The sequence below is a fragment of the Lemur catta genome, chromosome 4, assembly GCF_020740605.2.
Source record: "Lemur catta isolate mLemCat1 chromosome 4, mLemCat1.pri, whole genome shotgun sequence".
NCBI classification, from domain to species: domain Eukaryota; kingdom Metazoa; phylum Chordata; class Mammalia; order Primates; family Lemuridae; genus Lemur; species Lemur catta.
Genome location: NC_059131.1, coordinates 77,783,972 through 77,807,268, shown reverse-complemented (window position 1 = coordinate 77,807,268; position 23,297 = coordinate 77,783,972). Strand labels below are relative to the sequence as shown.

Here is a 23,297-nt window from a genome sequence, read left to right as displayed (position 1 = left end):
GCCCTCAGACCAGCAGCCCTGAGGAACTGAGATGACCAAAATGACCTACAGAACTTAGAGAGCAGGAGAGGTGGCCCCACACTTCTTAATTGCATCACTCTTAAGAACAACAAGACCACCTGTACTGATAACTTATACTGTCAGCAGGACTAGGAGAAAGGGTTTTCTCCAGTCAGTTATTTTAAAAGGATCTAATTTTTTTAACCTAGCACAATTTTTTTTTTTTTTACATCACGTTGCTTTTGGGTCACTGATAACCTCAAACTTCCAACTCCATTCCCCAACATAGATATCTGAGCATAGTCAGGTATTAGTTTTTATCACTGAAACACAGCATCTGTTCTAATAGGTGCAGCCAGCCATGTGCATTTCATAAAAAAAAGAGATTTCTCAATTTCTATCTTTCTGCCTTAAAAAAAAAACAGGTCCACCTTCTAAATAATTAATTTCAAGTCTGCATCCAGTGCCAATACTTGTTGCATTCATTTTATAGTTGATTAATTACCCTGGAACTTGAGCAAACTAAACTCCATGTGGAGAGACTGTTTCTTCCTTCAATTTAGTTCTGAAAGCTACAAGTTATTGATGTATCTTACTCTATTTACATACAAATTGGTGCAAATATGCCCATCTCTTAAAGTGCATTTTTTATAAATATATAAAAGTGTCATTTTTGATTTAGCTTGACGAGGTTGATCATTTATTACAAAAATAAACGAATAAATACAACAATATATTGTTGCTTCCAACAGGATAAATACTTTACAAATATATAATTTAAAAAACAAATTTAATTGTTAAAATTATTTAAAATATTACACTTATCGATAAAACTATCAATAGTATATACTGCATTTAATATTAGAACCAATTATTCTCTGAATGTTGAAAACCATTCATACAAAACAGATTATGAGCATGGTAATGAGCAAACACTGGAGGCTACAGGGAAGCAGAGGGAATCTCTAAGATCAATAATGAACAGTTCTATTTTGGAACAAAGAAGTAGTCCTTGGCTAAGTACAAAAAAAAAAAGGCAGAGCAACAACAGCGAAGTGACTATTTTAAATACACCTTGAATGATTTATGGCACAGACTTGCCAGGGGAAGATGGTTGGATGAATGAATGAGGAGACCAAGGCTTGGACAACTGATTAAGAGCCATGGGAGACTGTAAACTGCAAATGGGCCTAGCTTGGGATTAGCCAGGCTGATGGAACAGAACTTTGTCACTTTCCTTTGGGTTAGAAGGGGAGGAGGGGATGGGTTGAAATGGAGGAAACAAATGGGCACTTTACGAAGCACAAGACACTTGCGCTGCAAAGGAACACAATGACCAAATTCATTAAAAAGATCTGGTGATATATAACAATATTTTCATTATTTACATGTGTAACAATATAAGCCTTAGCACAAAACCTCTCAGTTATATCTGCCCTCTTTTGTTTTTCAACCATGAATTTCATTTCATAAATACATTCAAAGGGTTGATCAAAAAAATGGAGTGCAAGCCTTAGCTCACTTTATAAAATGCAAAATAATGAAACAAGATGGGCTTGCTTTCCCAGCTTCTCTTATTAAAAGTTACTCTGCTAAATCAGGGCTTCTTCCAAAGTAATCAGCAAAGTTAGTTTTTTAATAGAAAACAGTATGAAATCTAATGTTAGCTTTTTTGTTGTCAGCTAAATCAAGTAAGTAGATATCTCCTAAAATTTTAAATAGACCCCATTCCTTGTCTAATCAACCACCACCATTCCTGTAGATAAAACAGAATTCCATCTCACGTGCCAGTAGTATCTACCACTTAAAAACAACCTGCTCAATCCTCAACTTTCCAGTGAGGACTTCTTTGCTTGCCACTTAGACCCTCAAAAAACAATGAACTTCACCCCCACCCCCACTTCAGGTTGTAAACTCGCTGGGTAGAGTCATTACAATAGCAAGAGAAATAGAAAACAAGAAGGCAAAGAAAAGTAAATTGTGGTTTCTTGTCTTCATTTTTTTCTTCTCTCTGTTTAATAAATATGGCCTTTTTCAGATTTCACAAATCAAAATGATTGTGATTTTTAGTACAATTTGGTGTTTAAAATAATGCAACCCAATACGCGGCCATCTGGCTGGGCTTGATTTATGAAAGTGACACAGGGCCTGTCTGGGAGAAATAACTGTTCCTTGTTGCTCTCTTAGTTTTCCGGGTTTTTTAACCCCTGTATTGATATCACAGGGAGAGGGAGTGAAGAGGAGAGAAGAAGGAAAAAAGTGAGTGACAGCTTAGTGAGATTGGGGGAAATTTGTCTATAGAGTCATTGCTTTATCATCCCTAAATACTTTTTTTAAAAAGTACAATACGTAGGGACTCCACTAAACAGAGCCTTTATCATCTTTAGTATTCACAACCTGAGGCATTACACTTTCATTTTCCCACATTGTAAATATTGAAACATTAACTTGATAAATGTGGCCACTATGCAGGATCTATCTAAAAAATGATCTAAAAAGCTAAAACTCCCAGCACCAGTAAAGAAGATATAGAATCATACTGGGGAAAGACAAAAACACAGAAATGTAGAACCTTAAGTCTGAGCTGGTAGTTGCACAGATGGATGCAGTGTGGACCATAATCAGGATTTTAGAACTATATTCTTTCATTATAGGAAAAAAAAAACAACAAAAAACTTAATAATTTAAATTTAATTACATATAGTTATTAATCGAAGTAATTGATATCAAAATATTTTATAGACATAAGCTATTCTTAACAACTATTAGTCTTCAGAAAAAGAGAAAAGAGACAGGAATATGCTAGGGGAATGAGAAGAAAAAGAGAGGCTGAACTTGGGGGAGGGGCTGTATTAACCATTAATAACCAGTTGGCACATTTTTACTGGTGATGTAGTTCAATCTTCCAATAAAGAACACAGGTATCTTCAAGAAAAGGGCTAGTATCTAGAGAATCTCACTTAAAAACACTAAAGACACCCACTAAAATTAAGGGAGAGGAAAAAAATCGTGAAATTTATGGATTAACAAGAAGTGATTACCATGTTAAAATACTAGCTGTTTCAGAAATGCCTATCTTTTACTCTAAATTTCCAAATATACCTTAACTGGAGCAGGCTCTACTTTCTCAATGCTATTACTTAAGGATTTTCATTAGTAAAAAAATATTTCCTAAAGAACTCTTTTCTTCCCACACAGTGTTTATGCATCAGACACAGACTATTTCATTCTAACAAATTTATTTTCTCGATCAGCTCTTACGGAATCACTACTCAAATTAAATTACAATCAAATGATCACATCAAAAGATACCCTTATTACCTAACAACTGTCCATATTTTCATTTCATTTTGATTTGTGCTCGTCTGAAAAAAACACGTAATACAAGATCTGGGGAAAAATAAATTACCGTTTTGCAGCAGTTCATAAGTATTCTGAATAAAATATTAAAAGAAGTCATTTAATGAAAATATAAAGCAAATATTTTTAGATCAACAACGGATCTAACAATTCTATATTGCCGTCTTTTGAAAAGTCTGTTTATTAAAACCTACCAAAAACACTGCTTGGAAATGGCAGTATTATATAATCACATCCACAGCACCCATTCAATCAAAGTTGGCAACGGATTGAGGAGAGAAGTCCAGAGAAGTGCAGCGGCTGGTGCTCAGTCTTTCTAAATTCCTTTATCTGAGTCAGTCCAGAAATAAAAAATAAAAAATATTAATAAAAAAAATATTAGCGGTGGAATCTTTAGGCATGGTCCACCCCGAGTGGCAGCCGTTAAAGCCTGGGTTGGCGGCCGGGCCTCGCTTGGCGGCCTCGCAGGCTGGGCCCTCGTTCCGCGCCCAGTCCACCCGCCTGAGACCCGACTTGGCAGGGGCCTCTCGCCACTCCTCGGTGGACGTCCCCCTCTCCCTCGCCCATCCCTCTGCTCTTTCGCGATGTTTTTATTTCCAAGGTTACTTTGAGGCTACTTTTGGCTTTGCTATTGAGTCTGTTAATTTCAGAAGCTGTGAATATTTTATTTTCCTGGAGACTTTTCCCCTTCTCCTTCCCATTTCATAGTTGATTTGCTTGTTCCCAAATGACTTTAATATGGCCAAGAAAAATAGGGTCCCAGAGCACTGTGCCATCCCCTGATGAAACGCGGTGCCTCTGCTTTCTTTCAGTCGCTCCCAGGAAAGAAAGTTTCCGTGGATCTGTTTAGGCAGCCCTTCTGGAGGGAGAAAGTGAAAGGAAGGGGGACTCTTTTTTTTTTTTTAAGAGGAGAGGACGAGGCAGGTGCTGTCCACCACTGCCATGTAGGTCATCTCAGAGTGGGAAAAACCTCACGAGTGCAGTTTTGGTGCGTTATGCATCTTCACCCTTTTTTAAAAACAAAAACAAAAAACGAAACACCACCATGGTATAAATGAGATCTCATGATCGCCCCCTTTTTCTCTTCCGGTTTTGTTTGTTGTATATGTATATGAAACAGTCTGGGTATTTATTATGCTTTTTAATTTTTTTCGTCCCTCCTTCCTTGGACTTCAAAAAATGTCTCCTTGGTCTGTCTCTCCCTCATTTTTTCCTCCAAGGGCGGGCATGCCTGTCTTTGGGCGGAGGGGAGGGCGGCGGCAGGGCCGGGGCTCAGGCCCGTGCGGCCCAAGTGCAGGGTCGGCGCGGCGGCGGCGGCGGTGGGGGCGGCGGCGGTGCTGACGGCGGCTGCGGAGGCGGCGGCGGCGGCCCTCTTCGCGCTGCGCCCTAGCCTTCACTGCACGCTCGTCTGCAGCCCGTGGTGCGGCGGCGGCGTGTCGGCGCTCACGGTGCCCACCTGCGAGTAGACGTCGTCGGGCGTCTGCTGTTGGATCCCGGGCGGCGTCATGCGCTTCTCCTTTTGGCGCCGATTGCAGAACCAGACCCGCACCACCTCCTTCTCGAGCTGCAGGCTGTCGGCCAGGTTGGTGATCTCCTGCGCAGAAGGCTTGGGGCACTTGAGGAAGTGGCTCTCGAGCGCGCCCTTGACGCTCACCTCGATAGAGGTCCGCTTCTTGCGCTTGCGGCCCTGTGCAGCGATCTTGTCGATGCTCGTGGGGCTGCCAGTGCTCGAGTCCGCCTCCTCCAGCCACTTGTTCAGCAGCGGCTTGAGCTTGCACATGTTCTTGAAGCTCAGCTGCAGGGCCTCGAAGCGGCAGATGGTGGTCTGCGAGAACACGTTGCCGTACAGCGTGCCCAGCGCCAGCCCAACGTCGGCCTGCGTGAAGCCCAGCTTGATGCGCCTCTGCTTGAACTGCTTGGCGAATTGCTCCAGGTCGTCCGACGTTGGCGTGTCCTCGTCCGAGTGCGGATCGTGGCTGTTGAGTCCAGGTCCCGCGCCGCCGCTGCCGCCGTGGTGCGGGGGTCCCTGCGCGTGGTGCGGGTGCGGCGGGTGCGGGTGCGCGTGGTGGTGGTGGTGGTGGTGGTGTTCGGCCAGCTCCGGCGTGTCCCCGCGCACCAGCCCCGGGTGCACCAGGCTCTGGGCGCCGCCGCCCGCGCCGCCACCGCCGCTGCCGGGCCCTGGGGGCGCGCTCAGCATGCCGTTCACCGTGAAGCCCCCGGGCTGAGAGTAGAGCAGACTCTGCGGCGGGGGCTGCTGGCCCCCGGCCATGGACGGGAGGTGCGCGGCGGCGGCTGCGGCTGCAGCGGCGGCGGCAGCGGCGGCGGCCGCCCCCCAGCCCCCGGGGTGGCCCTGGTGCGGGGGTGGCGGTGGAGGTCCGAGGTGCGGCGGCCCGCGGTGGTGCAGCGCTGTGCCCGCGTGCAGGTCGTCGCGCCCGGCGCCGCCCTTCACGTCGGGGCCCTGCGGGGGTGGCGGCGGCGGCTGTGGTGGCTGCTGGGGGCTGCCGGCCATGCCCACGGCGCTGCCAGACCACGGCGAACTCGCTTCCACGGCGGCGGCAGCGGCGGCGGCGGCAGCGGCGGCGGCGTGGGGCAGGGCCGTGACCCACTGGTGCGCGTGGCTCAGCATATGGCCGCCGTTGCTGGCGGCCATGGCCCCCTGCATGAAGTCGCTCTGGACCATCTTGACAGAGGACGGGTCCCCCCGGTAGGCGCCCGAGGTCACGGCGGCACTACCCGGCTGCATGCCGCCGCCACCGCCCCCCGCACCGCCCCCACCGCCGCCGCCGCCGCCGCCGCCGCCGCCGCCAGCCCCTGCCGCGTCGGAGTGCACAATAGAGCCGGCCGCGAGCAGGCTGTTCCCCGGCAGGTAGGGGTTAGAAGCCGCCGTGGCCATGCCGCTCCGCTCCCGCCACCCCACCGCCGCCACCACCGCCGCCGCCGCAGCAGCAGCCGCGGCCGCCGCCGCCGCCGCCGCCGCCGCGCCCCCCCCTTCGCCTCCCGCCTCCTTCCCCCCTCCTCCCCCGCCCCCGCCCCGGGCCCCCGCCGGCCCCGCCGCCTTCGCCGCCTCCTCCTCCGCCGCCGCCTCCGCCCCCGCCGCCTCCGCCGCCGCGGCCCCCGGCTGCAGCTGCAAGGCCGCTCGGCAGGGCGCGGGGGTCGCCGGCCGGCCTTGGTCAGCAGGAACAGCAGCAGCAGCAGCAGCAGGAGCAGCGCTCTGGGGAGGGGGGCTCGCTTCTCGGGGCGCGCTCCGTGGCCACCCCTTTCAGGGGGGGTCGTGGCCACCCCCCAGCCCCGGCGCGCTCGGCTAGCTCCAGCGGGCCTCGCCGGGCGGGGCGGGGACTTGCACTCGGGGCGCTCTCCCGGGGCGCGCGGGCTCTGGCTCCTTCTCCTGTCCTCGGGCGAGCGCGGATTCCGCCCGGCCGCGGGGCTCAGTCCACCTGCTAAGTGAAGGTTTTACGGGAGACAACAAAGAAAGAAGCTGTTCCTTTCTTCCTTAGCGAAATTTATGGGTGACCAGCAACCGGCCCGCTCCTTCCCGTGTCCGCTGTATTCTTTCCTCCTCAGGAACACATTTCACTCGTTTTCCCTTAGAGTAGTAAAACTTTTTTCGTCCTTGAAGGCGTGGTGATGCTGGCTGCTCGCGTGTGCGGAGAGCGGAGGCTGGCTCCTGCTCTCCCCCTCTGGTCCTCTGGTTTCAAGTTTTGTTCTGTCCTAGGAAAACTTCTTGCGATGGTGCATTTCTCTGAAGTTGCTATTGCCGGAGCTCTTGGTTGCCTCTGAAACAAGAGTCCTTTTTCATTCTCCTCGCAACAGTCACAGTCTGATGCGACATCTTTCCTTTTGGGCAGAAATTAGGAAACAAATATAACAAGGAAAAAATTGAACAGGAAAAAAATGATGTCGAATTGCTCTGTTACCTTGTTGCTGATGGTTGGGATTGGTGTGTTATTATTTTCCCAGCAGTTGTCTGGAGAAGGAGGAGGAAGAAGAGTGCATTGGTGGAGGTGGAGGTGTGTGTGTGCATATAGGGGATCCTTGATACACAACCAACTCCTGAGGGCACGTTGCACGGCTCGTAGAGTGCACCGACGGCGGGCGCTGGCGCTGGCCGTGCTGGAGCAGAGTTGCAGCAGGAGCTCGCTCTGTGCCCTCGTTCGCGCTCTCTTTCCCTCTCTCACTTTCCCTCTCCCTCCCTCTCTCTCCCTCTCTCTCTCACTCTCTCTCCCTTTCTCGGGCGCCCGCTCTCGCTCGGATCTGACAGTTCGCTCTCTGTCCCTCCCTCTCAGAGCAGGGACTGTCGAATGTTTACCCTCCGCCGCGAGCGCGCACCCACCACCACACTTTCCCAAATACAAGGAAGTCGAGCACCAGGGCCCCCACTGATTGGCTACCCGCTGGGTGATTGGCAGGCCCAGAATGACTGGCTCACGACGCGCGGCCCCCCTTCCGGCCGTTCCGATTGGTTGCTTTTTAATTTAGGCAGAGCGTCGTAGAAGCTGGAAATCTGTCGTACCCCAGCCTCCCTCCCCCTCGCCACTTTCCCCTCCCCGCCCCTCCCCCGCCACCCCCTCCGCCGCCCCCTCCACCACATCTTAACTCTTAGCGTCCAGCCCAGAGGTTGGCGTTCCCTCAGCGGTTCTGGGCGTTCGCAATAGGTCTGGGAGGGGGGAAGAAAGGGAGAGAAAAGGGAGGGAGGGACGAGCGGAGTGGGGGAAAGAGAATCAGAAGGAAAATGAAGAGAGAAACAGGAAAATAGCAACCTACCCACCCCACCTAGTACTGCGTTGTGTCGCCGCCCTCCCCCGCCAGAAATTTGTAAAGCGCGCGGCACGGATGTACCATTCAAGCTAATACCTATAGACAGATGTGTCCCCAGTGGTTTCAAAGTTTCCTCTTCCCTTCACCAGCCGGCCCCGATCTCTGTCTCGGTGGCGGTGGGAAGGGGGGGCTCGCATCGCCAAGAGCTCGGGTCGCGGCCACGCTGCTTAGAAATCCGCCACCGCAACTTTCCGCAGCCGTTGCGCGCCGGCGGCGGCCCCCTTTGTTTAAGTTCTCGGATGCCATCATCTGGGAAACCTGCAGCCCAGGACCAGCGCGGTGCCCGCGCGTGCGAGACAGACCGCTCGCTGCCGCTGCTCGCTCTCTCCCCCACCCCCTCTCTCCCTCTTTCGCTCTCCCTCCCTTCCACCCTCCCTCCCTCCTCTGGGATTCAGGCAAGTAGCGTGCGTGCCCTTGTGAGTTTGGAGGGTGCTGGTCAGCGGAGCCTTGCGATTTATTTGAAAAGCAATCAGTCCGACCTTCCCCCATAGATTCATCGTAAGTGTATTCGACCCAATGGCCTTAAGGAATTCCCGTGGCAGCAGGAGCCGGCAAAAGGAACCGAGATCCACTAGCCGCGCCCTCCGCTGCTCCACCGCTTACTCCTGTGTGTGTGTGTGTGTGTGTGTGTGTGTGTGTATGTATGTGTGTGTGTGATTTCAGTGTGGTTGTTATTAGTGGTGGGGTTTTGCTCTCTCGCTATTCTCAGGCATGGTGGTGCTTTTTTCTTTCTTTTCTGTCTCAGATGGGTGTGCGCGGTGGATGTGGCTGGCGGCGACAAATGCTTTCTCAGCTCTAGCCCCACTGAAAGAGTTAAGGAGGACGGGAGGGGGAGTGCGCGGGGTAGGCGAGAGAAGCGGGGGTGGGGTGGGGTGGAGGGACGCGGCCAAGCGGAAACGCTGCACAGAGGAACCTCAGCGAACCAAGAAAAAAGAGAAAGTGGCAACGAAAACAAGGGCAAATTGAACCCTCCTTGGGGATTTCCAATGAACTAACCCAACTCGGACATTCAATAAATACATGGTTCCTAATGAGTGTGCGTTGTGTGCGTGCACCCCGCACCCCTAGCTGCGGGTGCGCCAGCCCTGCACCCGCAGCCGCCTGCCTGCCTGCCCCTGCGTTTGGCAGTCCCGAGCCTGAGCGGCGGCCCAGGACGTAAATATGGAAAGGCCGGTGTGGTCCGAATAAATTGTGAACGGGCCTCCCGCCCTTCTTTCCCGATGCCGAGCGCAGTTAGGTGAACTCAGTTAAAGCTGGAGCTCTCCAGCCCAGCCGCAGCTTCGCAGCCTTTGCGTGATCTGAAGATTAACAGTAGACGTGTAGAATTAATTTAGTTTCTTGTCCAGCCCCTGCTTGCCGGGTGAGATATCATCGTAGGTAGGTTTTAGCAAAGCCATTATTGCCAAGGTATAGATCTGAAAGGCAGTGGTAACCAAACCCAAAACAGAACGGATTTTTTCCTCTGGGTCCCCCAAAGGTTCCTTTTTATATTTATGTATGCGTATATGTATATATAAAAGATGGAACACAGATTTCATTGAATAAATCTGAGATCTCCAGGTGCAGACGTTTGAATAGTCGGTGCCAGCACCCCGTGTTTTCCTTTCCTGCCGATTTTGCTTGGATCCGGCTCAAAAACCGAGAGAGTCTCGTGGTTTTGTTTACACTGAATGGGGAGGATAGGAACAGAGCCATGGGGCCGCCTTTCATTAATATACAGTGAGGATTTTGTCTAAATTACTGCTATGAATTTCACAGTACACGCTTTCAAAAGCAGTCTCAGGTGGCCTGATGAAACGCGATAGCGCCTCTGCAAACAGATCCACTTTCTTTCTTTTCAAGGAGGGTGTGTGCGCGTATGGGATGCCCCCCAAAACACTGTGCTCTTCGATAACAGAAATATACTTCTGTTCCGAGGTCTGTCCCCTTCTTCCTCCCCCCTTCGTGGTACTTGGTTCTTGAATCGCTCCCGGCACCCCCCTATGCCGCCCCACCTCATCCGCCCCCCTCCCTTTGCGGAGTGTGATTGTTTTGTCTGGAAAAAAAAATCCAAAGTATATAACAAGGGGAGAACAGTTAGTGCTGATTTTCATTTGCATACATTTTCATATATTTTGGTGAAAATAATAGACTAGTGGAGAGCTGGGCTTAGAGGCGTCAGTGTAAAGGGAAGGCTAAGGATGCGTCGGTTCTGGAGAGTTGAGAATATGCCTTCCCCTCCGCCCCCACCCCAGTCCTCTTATTTAAAAAAAAAAATAAAACATCTTCTTTTATTTAAAAATCTAACCCTGGAAGTTTTCTCGGTAAGTGTTTTTCATTTTCTTTCCCTGCTTTCTCTTCTTCCCCTCCTTTCTGGCGTATTTATTTATGTTCTTGTAGGTTTGGGAGCTTATTTTCATTGCTTGGGACAGGAGAGGGTTCAGGGAGCAACTGTAGGAGGGAAGGAAGAGAAGGTGTGTTGGGGGGAGTAAAAAATAATCCAACCCTGCTAAAATATTACATAAAAAGATGGACTCATTCCAAAGCTCTACACAGCAAGGCACTTTACTTTGGGGGGAAGAGGAGAGTGCTATTCATTTTAATTGTTGATCTGTTGATCATGAGGAGAAAAAACACCCTGGAAAAGAAGTGATTATTAAGCATGCAGTGTATAAATATTTCTTGTTTTGGAAATTTTTTCTCCCCAGAGAATCAGGACTAGAGGGGAAGAAAGCCCCTTTCTGTAGCCAGTGGTGATGTCGTGAACTGCGTGTGCCCGCTGGGATTGGGGTGGGGGGACTCATGCTGGGAGCAGGAGGATGGAGTTGGGGGGGCTTGGCAAAGGGAGGGCAGAGAGCTGGGGAAGGAGGAAGCGAGGCAGGAAGTCAGGGCACCCCTGGTTAATGCTGTGTCTGGGGAGCAGGCGGGGAGCTGCAGCCTCCCAGCTTGGTAGTGAAAGCCCATCAGAAAGAGGGTGATCAATCAAAACTAACCAGGACATCCCCACACTTTATTCCCAAAGGAAGCTGGAGCTTTAGCGGCACAAACTAGATTTTACTTTGTTTTCCATTTTTGACAACCCCACTCCACTTGCCCCCTCCTCGCCACTGTCGCGGCGTTTTGTAAAAATTGAGGGTGCAGTTACTTGCTAGGTGCAGTTAATTAGACAAATATGGCTGGAGGAAATAGCTAGGCCAAGTCCAGGCCCCTGTGAGCACCTTACCTTGGTGAAATAGGCTGGAGAGGATTTTAAAAGCTTCTTGGTTTTGTTCTTTTAAAGGAAGCGGCGTCTGGGGTGATGAGGGGGAGAATCAAATGGCTGGAATTTTATTGCACTTTTGTACACAGAACACCTTGCAATTTAGAATTGGTAATTTATTTGGAAACAGTTGATGCCAAATCAATGAAATGGTTTGTAACGAGGGAGGAAGAGGTTTAAGTTGGGGAGGGGGGCAAGAATCGCCAGTTTTCCATTCCTTGTTTACGTGCTTGGCAGCGTTGCTTTTGACTGGGGTTAACTCTGTGTGCTCCATTGGACCAGATGCCATATAGAGCTGCTCCCTGAAGATCATTTGTTTCCTTGATGGGGAACATTTCTGAGCAGAGCGTATTGGTTGCCATAGAGAAAGAAATAAAAGGAAGAACACTAGTCACATTAAGCTATATGTTTGTGCACTGGGCTTTAGATAAAAGGACCTTGGTTCAGCCAAAGAGAAGAAGCCAAACTAGAGATTTCTAGTGCCACTAAAACTAGCTTTATTTTGTTTTGGACTTTTACAGTTGAAACATATAAGCTAATTTTATTGGTTGTTGTTAATTTTATATGACACGGTTTACTGAACAAAATAAACTTTGCTCAGGAGTAGCACTATTGACTTGTCAGCAGGGGGCGCACTGACTTGCCTCAGCCGGTAATGAGTAAAATGTAGCTGTTTCAAAAGCAAATCTACTCTTCCAAACTTGCCAAAGGAACAAACACCCCTACCTTTCTATGCATATTCACAACAAGGAGTGAATTCATTGCATAACACGGGGTTTTAAAATATGAGGACAATGACTTCCCCATCCCCCACCCACCCATATCTGTGAAATGGTCCAGAAAGAAATACAGTTCAAAAACTATGCCTCCATGTCTCTCAGTGAAGTGTATATAGAACTGGAAAACAGAAATAGGCTTTGAAAGCAAGAACAGTTTTTAAAAATTATTATTAAGGGTATTTAATAGGCTATTTAAGAAGCTATCTTTCAGGTTGTATTTTTTTGGGAAATAGTCAAGAAAAATGCATTCTAAGGTATTATCTGTTAAATAATGAATGTTCTTCAACCTGATACATGCTTTGACTTCTAAATAAAATTCAGGGTCTGAAGATTTAGTTGAAGTGCCAAGGATCTCTTTTACTCCATTTGCTATTTAGTGGCTACTTTCTTTTTTGGTATGGCTATGGTTTTAGAAAGATTTTGGATGTGTCTTTGAAAGGCTTGCTAGGGAAAAGAAAATACAAAATAGCCATGGGTTAGAAGGCTTGAAACTTTTTAGTACATTACTTAACCCAGTTGAAGAAAAGTTTCAATCTAGAACAAGGTTACCCCCTCAAAGATTTTTAGATACTGCTACTGAAGACTGAATTTTATTGTGGTAAAGGATGAAAAAGATATGTGGAAAACTTCCTAAAATAGTGAAGGGCAAATCCTGGCTGGTTCTGAGGAATTAGTCTATTTGTCACTAACAATTTTCCCAAGGAGATTTAAAGAGCGTGACCAAGAAAGGGAAGCCAGGAGTGACTGCAAGTGAGAAGCTGGCTTCCACGGTTCAGTAGCCGAGCGCACCTGTGAATGTGTCACAGAGCCTGTTTAGTAAGGGCCACATTACGTGATGGCTCTAATGTTGCTGTGCAAGAGGGAAAAGGTACCTTATTTTTCTAACATGGCTCTAAGACAACCAGGTTCCAGCCAGGAGAAGTTTTTCTTTGAAGCTAACTTTAGTATGGCTTACTAAATCCAAACCTGACTGGGTTTGGATTTAAGTGGTATATATTCTAGGAGGGTTGAAAGATTATGGGAATAATATAAGCAAAGGGGACACACACAAACATTTTCATTCCGTGATTTTTACTCTTGAGCTCTCAATTTAGAGTCAGGAAATGTACTGTCAGGTTTGCGCTAATAAAACAAAGTGGAGAATTGAGGAAACTGTAATTTGAGCCCAAACATTGCTTTTTCTTCAGCTCTTTGGACATTTTAGACAAAAGACTTCTGGGGGAGATCCACATGAACTGGACAAATGTCTCAAAGCTCTAACTTACTTCACATGCCCGGAGTTGCTGAATACCTTTAAAAATTATTAGGGAGAAAAGAAACTTTTCTGTTCAGCCAGACGCTTTGGAAAGCACTGGTGGAGCAATCATTATATATACTTAAAGCATAATTTTTTCACGCCACTTTTCATGAGATCTGTGATTGTTACTGTCTAGGCTGCTACTCACTTTCCTTTTTTCACAAATGTACTTAAAAAAATTAAACGGAAAGAAAAAATGCTTGCCCCTTACGATAACTATAGTCCTAGGTTCCTTAATGTAAAAGAAGCAGAAAATAAGAATTCTGGGTAAAGCAACAAGTTAATTTGAGAAGAACTGACATATATAGAGCCAGCTTTAGTATTCTATAATGATTTGGGGGTGGAAATGATCAAGCTGGGTATGAATTAAGATCCAAAATGCTGGGCAAAGCTACAGAGTTTTAATTGTTGGGGATGGTGAAATTGCTTTTGCCAAATGAGAGAATGAAGAACATTACCTGGGTCAAATGTACAAAACTTAGAGTGGGTATTTACTCATTTGCTTCCATGGAGAATGGTAAGGTGCTCTGATACTGCTGCAGTTTGGAAGCACATTTACCATTAGCATTTACAAATTAAAATGTTAAACATACTCACAACCCACACTGTGTGTTATATACAAAGGGGAGGGCTCTTCCACGGTAGCTTTTGGGTGGAAAAGAGTATTTGTTGTCTTGGCAGTGGATAAGTTGTTTTTTGGTCTTGTTAAGTTTTTTGAAGGGAACCCATGCTTTCCTCTCCCGAGTTCTTTGTATCACTTTGATAACTGATTTATCTGATCTGTAGGAAAAGAGAAAGCATTTGGTTTTTTTAAAAGATGGGTTTGAAGGAGTAATTATAAATTCAAAGACACTATGATTTTTCACCCAAAAGCAAGAAGCTTTTTTTCTGATGCTTATAGGATAGCTTTAAACTACAGGGCATTTCAAATTGTGGAAAATAAATTAAGAAGGCATAGTAAGTTGGTAATCGAGTGCATGCTTTTAAAACAACCCATTTCCAACAGTTTGCCCACTGTAGCTGCATGCGTGCACCTGACAAGTCTGGTAATGAAAGCCACCAATCGCTAGGGAAGCTGGAGCTGACACAGTGTGATGGACTATTCTTGCCTGCCCCATCATCACCCTCCCTGCATCCCCCCAATGTAATGGTCTTCTTTGAATTTAAATTTGTCGGGCTAGGTAATGCAGAGCCCAGATGATTGACCAGAGTGATGATGATGATTCATTAACAAAAAATGTGGGTATGTCCTAGCTAGAAAAATATTCCAAGGTCAACTTGGTGGTTTTCTGTGTGTTATTTGTGTGTGCGTGTGTGTAAAAAGAAAACCCAGAAATATTCACTCAGCTTTACCAAAGGAGTGGATAGATTTTTTGAGCTTGTGGTAGTCCTAACAGAATTGAACTGCTCGCTGTCTCTTGGGGACACTCCCTACATCAAATATTCCCTATACATTATACAGCATCTCCTATCTGGGTTGGAACCGGTCGGTCTGGAGGTGGATAAGAGAGTCATTGTGGCACACCAGAAAACAATTCTTGCACTTTGGTGCCTCTAGTTTTTTTTTTTATTAGATTTTTTTTTTTTTTGACATTTGAACTTAGCTATTGTCTAAGGAGCTGGGTGCAGATTGCAGCATGTCAGGCTGAAGGCTGCTCTTTTTGGCATTTCCCGCAAACGGTGCTTCTGTGCTATCTTCTCTCCAGTGGATGATGAAGCTTCCACTTCACTGTCTTGCTCCTTCCGTGGGCCCTAACCCATCCTGGTGCCCATCCTGGGCAGGCCAGACTCAGGGGTGTTTTTAAGAAAGTGTGGTTATTGTTGTTCACTTTTAAAATATAGTATCGAGTGTGTTCATTGATATTTGATACTTCAAATACTCCATGGTTTGCAGCAAGATAATTTCAGCACTAAAATATCTCGTAGTGACTTTGGTGGTAGAATTAAGTGACCTTGCTCATTGTAGCTTTATGCAGCTCGGGTTTGTTAGTCCCAAGTTAAAATTTATGTGTCCGATATTGCTTTGAACACTCAACTCTCTCCCCAAATTTTCTGTAGGGAGCCTGGTTACTTCATAAAGCCCAAGGGGAGGATACCAGGCTTATAGCGGCATTGGATAGACAATCAAATGTTAATTTAGTATTAACTCAGGGTGCAAAAAGCCTCCAGAAGTCAAGGCATATATTGTTCAAATACTGTGGGCTGTGTTCCCTTTATTTTTAATTCACATCACAAAAACAAGTAAAACTTCACTTGGAAAAACACTATTAAAATATCCTAAATTCGAAAATACTACGATTTTATTGGAGGGGTCTGGTAAGCGATTCCTTTTTAGGGCTAGAAAGTACGATTAGAACTTTCCCCAAAAAGGTTTGCCTTGGAGACCCCAGCGCTCAAGGTCCCTATTCCAGAGCGGCGGGGTCCTTCTTTTGCCTCCTCCCCATTCCTGTGATCTGTGGGCATGAGAAGCGGCTTCTCCCAAATCAGCGATTTGTGGGGCCCCAGGGCTAAGCTCGGCTTTCTTAGATCGCATTCTAACGGCGTTTTTATTTTATTTAGAGCACAGTTTGCATAATAAAATTAAAAGGCTCCCATTACTCCCCTTTTCTCCCTGAGCACTGCCCAGTAAGGTCTTTCAGACTGTTATTTGAACATCCAGAGCGGCCTTCAGAAGTCGAATTAGCATTGCTTTTCTATGGAAAAGAAAAAGGGAAAGAGGTAAAAAGGGCAAAGTGAGAAGCGGGTAAAGGAAAAGGAGGGAGGTGGATGAAGAAGGAGGGAGAAGTAGAGGAGATTGGGGACAGAAAAGGACAAGAGAGGGAGAGCGGGCGCTGGAGGCGTCGAGATAAACGCTGAGTCACTCTAGCGGGTCATTGGGTACACAGGAGCGAGATGCAGCAACCCAGGAAAACCCAGGGGCAAATCGCACCCCATATTCTGGGCCTCCTTCCCGCCCGGCCGTAGGAGCGCAGGCTTGGCGCTCGGCGCGGCCCGCTTGCCTTTGTCCCCAGCTCGGTGCGCGGCCGCGGGCTCCCGCGGCGGGCTTTGTTCCGGCGGAGCAGGGCAGGACCCCTCGCACCGCCACGTCCCCGCCCTCCCCGAGCTGGCGACGGTGGGGGTGGGGACTGCGCGACAGGGACCGGGAACAGAGGAGCGTCGGCGGGCGCCTCTGAGCCTGGGATTTCGTTCCTTCGCTCCTTTTCGTAATTGAGCTGTTCTCCCTTCGGGGAGGAGGCTGGGGCTGCGCGGGAGGAGGGAAAGCTGGAAGGGGGGCGCCCGCTCGCAGCCGGCTGCAAGGGCGAGGCGCAGCTCTCAGCGCGGGCGGCAGGGATTTGTATTGTATGCATGCACGCACGCAGGGATGGATGGATGCATGTATGGATGAGGAAGACCGTTGAATTGGGTCCCAAGTTCTAAGTTTCCGGCTGAGATTTTGGCAGCTGCAGGGCGCCTCAGGTTGGTGCCTGGTTAACCCCTAAGATCCGCTCTCGAGATGCTTTGGGGCCGCGGGTGGGCGCTGTGGACACTCCCTGGGTCGGGGGCTGCCCACCGGCGGCGCGCGAATCCCTGGCGTAGAGGCCTGTGGCGGGGTACAAAGAGGCAGACACCCCGACCAAGCAAAGGGCAGGGGCGCGCCTGTACCCACGCACCCCTGCGCTTCCCCCACCTGGGGCCCCTCCTCGTGAGCCCGGCGCCTGGGAGCCCAGGGATCTGCGTCTGGAAAGTTCGCCCCGTGTAGAACCTGCTCCCTCCTCTCGCCATTGCATTTAGCAAGCTGTGTGTGAACGTGTGTCACCCTCTCCCCAGCCACCCAGCCACCCCCCCAAAGGTGTGGGCAGATTGCAAGAGTTACTGCTCTGTTATTGTTTGTCAAACAGACCCCTTCTCTTGGGAGAGGGTCGAGGGGCATGTGGCGGATCCCGGGCTAGGATTACATTAATCAAAGCATTATTTCCCCAGAGAAGCCGAGCACAAATGAGAGTAAATCCTAATAAAATTGGATCGCGCAGAAATGGAACGCTTTAAGTAATCTGTGCTGCCTGATAAAAATCTCACATTTACAAGATGTGGGTCTTAAAAAAAAAAAAATCCTCACACCTCCGGCCTCGGCTTGGCTGCTGGGTCTAGGTCGGGCTGGGGACAATCACTACATGAAGCTCAGTTGAACTTCTGGAGTAAGGGAGGTGGACACGCCGGGCTTTGGACGTTCACAAAATCAGGGCTACTTAGGGGGCACTTTCGGCCCTGGACGCTTTTCTGGAGTATTTGCAGAACCCCTGGGTCCGATGGAATTCCCATCGGTGCCCTGCGAGCTCGTGAACTCAATTCCTCTGGGAACGTGGCCCCCACTTTCCTCTTCGAGAGAGGATGCAGGGAAGCAGGGCGCGGTCCACTGGCTAGGCAGGGGCTCGGTGCTGCGTTCCCAGCAGATTCCCGGGTCTCCCCCCACCCCCGCGCAGAGCCATTTCCTAGGCGGCCTTGGGTCCCTTTGGCCACAGGAGAGGCGTGCGTTTGAGGTGACTGCCGGGTAAGCCGAAGGCGCAGAAAGCCTGCGGGACTTCTAGTACTTTTGGACCATCCCAGCCAGGAAGCAAGGTTCACACTTCATCCGCCTTCGTCCCCCAAGTGGTAGGAAACTTTCCGACGCTTTGCGCGGCTCTGCGAGGAGAGAAAAGCAAAGCTCCCCCTCCCAACCCCATAGTAATGATTGAGTCAAGCAAAGCCAACAAGCCAGGAGGCAAACTCCCTCTGCCATCCTGAGGCCTCCTCCAGACGCTGAGACGCGAAAGCGGACTGCGACACCACGCGGCCCCTCGTTGGTGACAAGTGTGACAACACCGTCCGGGTCCCACCGGTGAGCACCAGCCTCAGGGCTGCGCCCGGCCCTCCAGCGAGGCGCGGAGGGAACCAGTTCCCGTCCCGGTCCTCCGCGCGTGGAGGCGGGCGCCTGGGGCCCCGCGGGGCCCGAGCGCGCCGGCGCCCCCTGCAGGCCGGCACTGGGAGGGTCCGCGGCGGTGCTTCGACCGCGTAAAGTCCCCGCGCTGCCCATGTCCAAGCCCGTCGGCGCGCACACGTCCCGCCGCCCCGCCTGGTCGTGGCGCCTGCCGGCGCTCGGTGCCTTTTCCAAATGTGAGCTCCCAACGGCGGTGGAGCGGCAGAGTGGGAGGGGAATGAGAGAGAGAGGGCAACGGAGGGAGGCCCAGAGGGAGGTGGGGGACAGCCGGTGTCCCCCCTTCCCCGCCTTCGGTCGGCCGCTCCGCTCCCGCCCCCTCTCCAGTCCGCGCCGGGCAGCCCCCGCCGGTGTCGGCGGCCGCGCGCCTCGTGTCCGGCCCGCGCGCTGCGGAGCACTGAAGGCCACGCTGTCCCCACGCTGCAGCAGCGCCTGGCGCCAGGAAGGGCTGGGCCGCCTCACCTCGGGCGAGTGCGCCTCGGAGGGGTCGTTTCCCCAGCGGTCTGGAGGGCGGAGCGGCTGGAGCAGTGTGCGTGTGCGCGCGTGCGAGGATGCGTGTGCGTGAGTGTGGTGCGCGCGCAGGGCAGGGCAGGAGGCGCTACAGGATGCTCTAGTGCAAGCGTATCCCTTTCAGCCTTGAGATCTAAATCTGCAACCGTGGAGCTTATTATTCCCCTCCTCCCCCACCCTCCGTTCTCTACACATGCATCTCCCTCTTTCGCCTAAGTCTTCCCGTTTGGTTCCCAAAGAGATCCCCCTTGTGGTCCGGGGATATTCGTGGACACCCTGACCCACGTGAGCCAGGGTAAGGCTGAAACGCACAATGTTAGCTGGGAAAAGATACGGAGAGCGTGTCCATCATTCAGCCTGCTCTTTAGACAGGATTTCACGCGCCAGGAAGCCACGTCTTAGGGACTTGTGTATCTGCTTTCTCTCTGTCCTGGCCTTAAGAAAATGCTGCATAGAGGAGGTTTTTAGTTTTAGAGGGATAGGAAGGAGGTAGGAACCAATTGCAAATCACTTTTGGGGCGTCTCTTTTACCAGCTGTAGTCCTGTTGTGCACCTTTCCAACTTGCTGGCTCCTTTCCAGGGATGGGAAATAGGGGAGCGAATTTTCAATTCTGAAATAATGACTCCGCTTTCCTCCAGACTGTGATTTCTATAATTTCATACAAAACAGAGACTGTCAATGATCTCTCCATAAGAAAAGAGAAAGCGACTTGGTAGAAGAAAACTTGGGCCAAATTAAATTCTTCCTTCTTAAAACATTAACCAGGGACTCCCTCCCTCCCTGGTCCCACAAAGCTTGTCCTGCTCTCAAGAGGAAACAGGACAGAGAAATTTAGAAAAAGGCTAAACATTTTTCTCCTTCACTGACGCTATGAACCCTATTGCTAAACTGTATTTTTTATAACCTGAGATCCAGAAGATTCTAAAAACAAACTTTTAGTTGTCCTCTTTTTTCCCTAATGTTTGTGTCTGAGGATTTTCAAGAATTTAAAGTACCTGTGATATATATATATATTTTTGCTTGGATTTATGAATATTAGACGGTTTTACTGTTAGCCCTAATTCTTTATAAGACCTTCTGTCCTGAAGAAAGGCTCTAAGTAACATTTCCACACACTCACTAGCTACTCAAGAGGCCCTCACCAGCCAGCATCTTGATAAAATTTCTGTCACTCCTTTTCATAAGATAATTTATAGACAGCTAAATTTTAACAAAGAGTGTTAATGGTAAAATATGAGTGTTTAAATAGGTGAGCTTTTGTTTTTAGAAGCAAAGTTTAGTTTTTCTTTGAATTATTTATCAAGCTGTTTGCCCATGGGCCTTCCTAAAGGAGAGGAAGGGTGAAGGGGAAGGTATCACTTTTATTTATTTAAAGCAATGTTGACATAAAATTTTAAAACTAGCCTTTTGGAAAACAGCAAATTACTATGTCTATAAACACCCACCTTTGGGACTGTGAAAAGCAAAAAACAAAAAAACAACCTAATTACTTTCACAGAAAACAGTACTCAGTTAACTAAAATATTGTATGGCAATCCTTGGAAGCTCCTCCTCCTCCTTAAGTATAGTACAGTTTGGTAATATACTACACATATTTATACATGATGTAAATATACATATGCACAAGGGTAGATGTTTATGTACATAACATAACAAAATATATACATACCCCAACTGAATGCATTTGCATATAACATGCCCATGTGTAATATACTAAACTTCTATGATTAACAATACATTCTATAAGAGATAGTCTTAAAATCAGGGGAAGTGAGTAAATCTTATTCAGATTGAAAAACACTTCAAAATTTCTTCTGAAATCTGAATTGTGCTAACTGTAGATGGCACCACAGAAATCAGTAAATAGTAGATTCATAGTTTTAATAATTTACGCGCACCCCATATAAAAGTGCTATGGACTTAAATAACTTGTTTTCCATAAAATAAAAAGGGCAGCATACTTTAAAATGCACATTTAAAATATAAACATTCTATCTAAAGTCAGGTACATATTTTTTGTCTTTTTTTCACACTTTAAATACTGTTGTCTTAGAAAAAAAAATTAAATTCTGGATGAAATGAAAGAGAGCAGTAGTTTTATTTTCCATTCTGCTGTAAAGAAGACATTTTTAACTAGTTAATGTTGTGGTCCTCTACCTGCATGAAAAGACATTGAGTAATCTAGTGATAATTCAAAATGTAAAAGCAAATTTGAAGCATATATTAATACTTGAAATGATTTGTGTAACATGGGATTACATGTTACTTATTTGCTTCTTTTAATGATATTTTGAATCTTTGGATTTTTAGATGCCTTTTTTGGTTAAAATAAGAATTACAGTTAAAATAAATACTTTGGTATTTCATTGGCAAGCGTCCACATGCTCATTTGTGCTGAGTAAATGTAAAGAAATGTTATATCTGAATTTTATATTTTAAATGGTATTTGTCCTAATTGATAAAGGAATCAAAATGATAAAGTTTTGAAGTTTTCTTAAAACCAGGAATAAAACGAGTTATTTTTACTGACTTATAAAATATTTTGTTTGGTTTACAATGTTTATGTAAATGTCTTTCTTTACTGAAAAACATATATGATGTTTATGATGACATTTATTCTTACATGTAATTTATCATTTGTTTATTTCAGAGAGTGTATTTAAAAGACTGATGACTCATTGGTGGTGTCTAAATATTAATAATGAGCTTGTGAAAATAGAAATCAATTTAGCCCAACTACTTTTTGAGGTTTGTTTCTCAATCTCCTAAAAATTTGAGTTAAAATAATGGAAATAGCACAAGTGAAAATTAAAAATAAAAAAGACTTTTACTTGGAAGGAGGTAAAAACATTTTACTCTAGTTGGGGTTTAAGATCAACTGTACAAGTAAGTTAGTCTTTTATTTTAGAAAGTTTTCTATCTGATGGTGTGGAGTGATTTGAGGAGACATAGGGCTATATAATGACATAAAAATGCACAACGTTCATTCAAAAATTTGGATGAAGAGTCATTCACCACAAAATTGTAAAATAATCTTTTCTGTCAACTTAATTAATGAAGTGGGTAAAGGACTATTTTAGTAGGCTCAAATTACATATGGAGAAAGATTTGTAAGAATAAATACTTTGGCATTCTGTGGCCTAAAAGCAGACAGAACTATAATATAGCAAATAAAACTCCCCAGAATGTAGGCATCCAAGATTCAATTTCATTAAAAAATTTGGCAGTTAAAGAAAAGAAGGAAAAATGCTTATTAAATCAGGGCAACTATAAAATGTTGACAGATCTCAAGTTTCATATCCAACTAGGCGCTTAGGAAACTGCTGGGATGTTGGTGGAGTATAAGTTATTCTGTCAAACCATTTTTTATAGTTAATTATTTTTTCAATACCCTCAAATTTAAACTCCAACTTCATAGACTAACCATTCTCTCCCTTTTTCTCTCTTTCTTTCTTCCTTTCTTTCTCTCCCCGTCTCTCTCCTCTCCCTTCCCCTCTCTCTTCCTTCTTTCCTTTCTTTCTTTCTCTACTAACCCCTCGCCCAAGTCTGTAAGCAGTTGGGTGATGATATTTAGTAAGGTTCAGAGAGACACCCTGGGGGAGATTGAAGGTCTTCAGCCTCAGTGGTTAGACATTATCAATGACACACATCCAGTATATCTGTGCTCTCTCAAAACACATTTATTTTCTTTCCTCATCCAACTACCCGTGTCTTGTAAAGAGAGAAGCAGGCGATGTCTACTGAAGGCAAAATACATTGGAGAATTGAATTAATCATTTGGATAATTCAGGCGTTATTGCCCTCCCTTCCTTCTAGGCACTGAGAAAAAAAAGAATGAAATTTGAACAATCTACAATAGATTGGCTATCGTGATTAAATTTGTAAGGTATCGATTAAATCTATAAGCTATTGCTTGATTCCTCATTCTACCAATTTTAACAGAGATGGATACACACACCTGAGTGGACCTCTAGTGGGGGTCATTGTATGCATTAAGACATTCACCCCAGATTTAAATAAAGGGAGTTGAGGGGCCTGACTTGCCAGGTTTTGCTGAATACATTGATTGAAGTTATTAGATAATTGTTCACCTTTCTACTTTGCCCCATGAGAGGAGACACATGCACATATTATAAAATACTTTAAATTAATATTAAATAGTTCAACTGGGATCACTAAAGTTATTTACATTTAGCAATGGATTAAAATGTTAGCATTATACATTTATTGAATTAGGATCCTCATTTCCGTGTATGCTCTGGCTTGGAAACATTTGCTGAACAAATCTTCAAGGGTTTTTTAGGGAGGACAAGTTTCTCAGTGTAATTCGGTGGATTGAAAGGTGC

The 23,297-nt window shown here is 47.1% G+C and overlaps 1 protein-coding gene and 3 long non-coding RNA genes across 4 annotated transcripts in view; 1 reads left to right on the top strand and 3 right to left on the bottom strand.

Annotated features, from left to right (window-relative positions):
- Positions 1-771: 771 nt before the first annotated feature.
- On the bottom strand, positions 772-6,281 carry POU3F3 (POU class 3 homeobox 3). Its single transcript, XM_045550330.1, has one exon. The coding sequence runs from the start codon at positions 6,251-6,253 to the stop codon at positions 4,754-4,756; it is 1,500 nt and encodes a 499-aa protein (XP_045406286.1). The 5' UTR covers positions 6,254-6,281; the 3' UTR covers positions 772-4,753.
- A 186-nt stretch (positions 6,282-6,467) lies between these two features.
- LOC123637278 lies at positions 6,468-8,500 on the bottom strand. Its single transcript, XR_006734795.1, has 3 exons — positions 8,212-8,500; positions 7,955-8,014; positions 6,468-7,324 (listed from the first exon to the last, which is right to left on the bottom strand). It is a non-coding gene; the product is annotated as an uncharacterized LOC123637278 (long non-coding RNA).
- Positions 8,501-10,246: 1,746 nt separating this feature from the next.
- Positions 10,247-11,643, bottom strand: LOC123637279. Its single transcript, XR_006734796.1, has 2 exons — positions 11,378-11,643; positions 10,247-10,605 (listed from the first exon to the last, which is right to left on the bottom strand). It is a non-coding gene; the product is annotated as an uncharacterized LOC123637279 (long non-coding RNA).
- A 4,019-nt stretch (positions 11,644-15,662) lies between these two features.
- Positions 15,663-23,297, top strand: part of LOC123637277 — a 36,717-nt gene continuing 29,082 nt past the window's right edge. Inside the window, exon 1 of the long non-coding RNA XR_006734794.1 lies at positions 15,663-16,207. This is a non-coding gene — a long non-coding RNA (uncharacterized LOC123637277). The remainder of the gene's footprint in view (positions 16,208-23,297) is intronic.

Coding starts and splice junctions, on each gene's coding strand:
- POU3F3 (XM_045550330.1), bottom strand. CDS start 6,253: ATGGCCACGGCGGCTTCTAACCCCTACCTGCCGGGGAACAGCCTGCTC.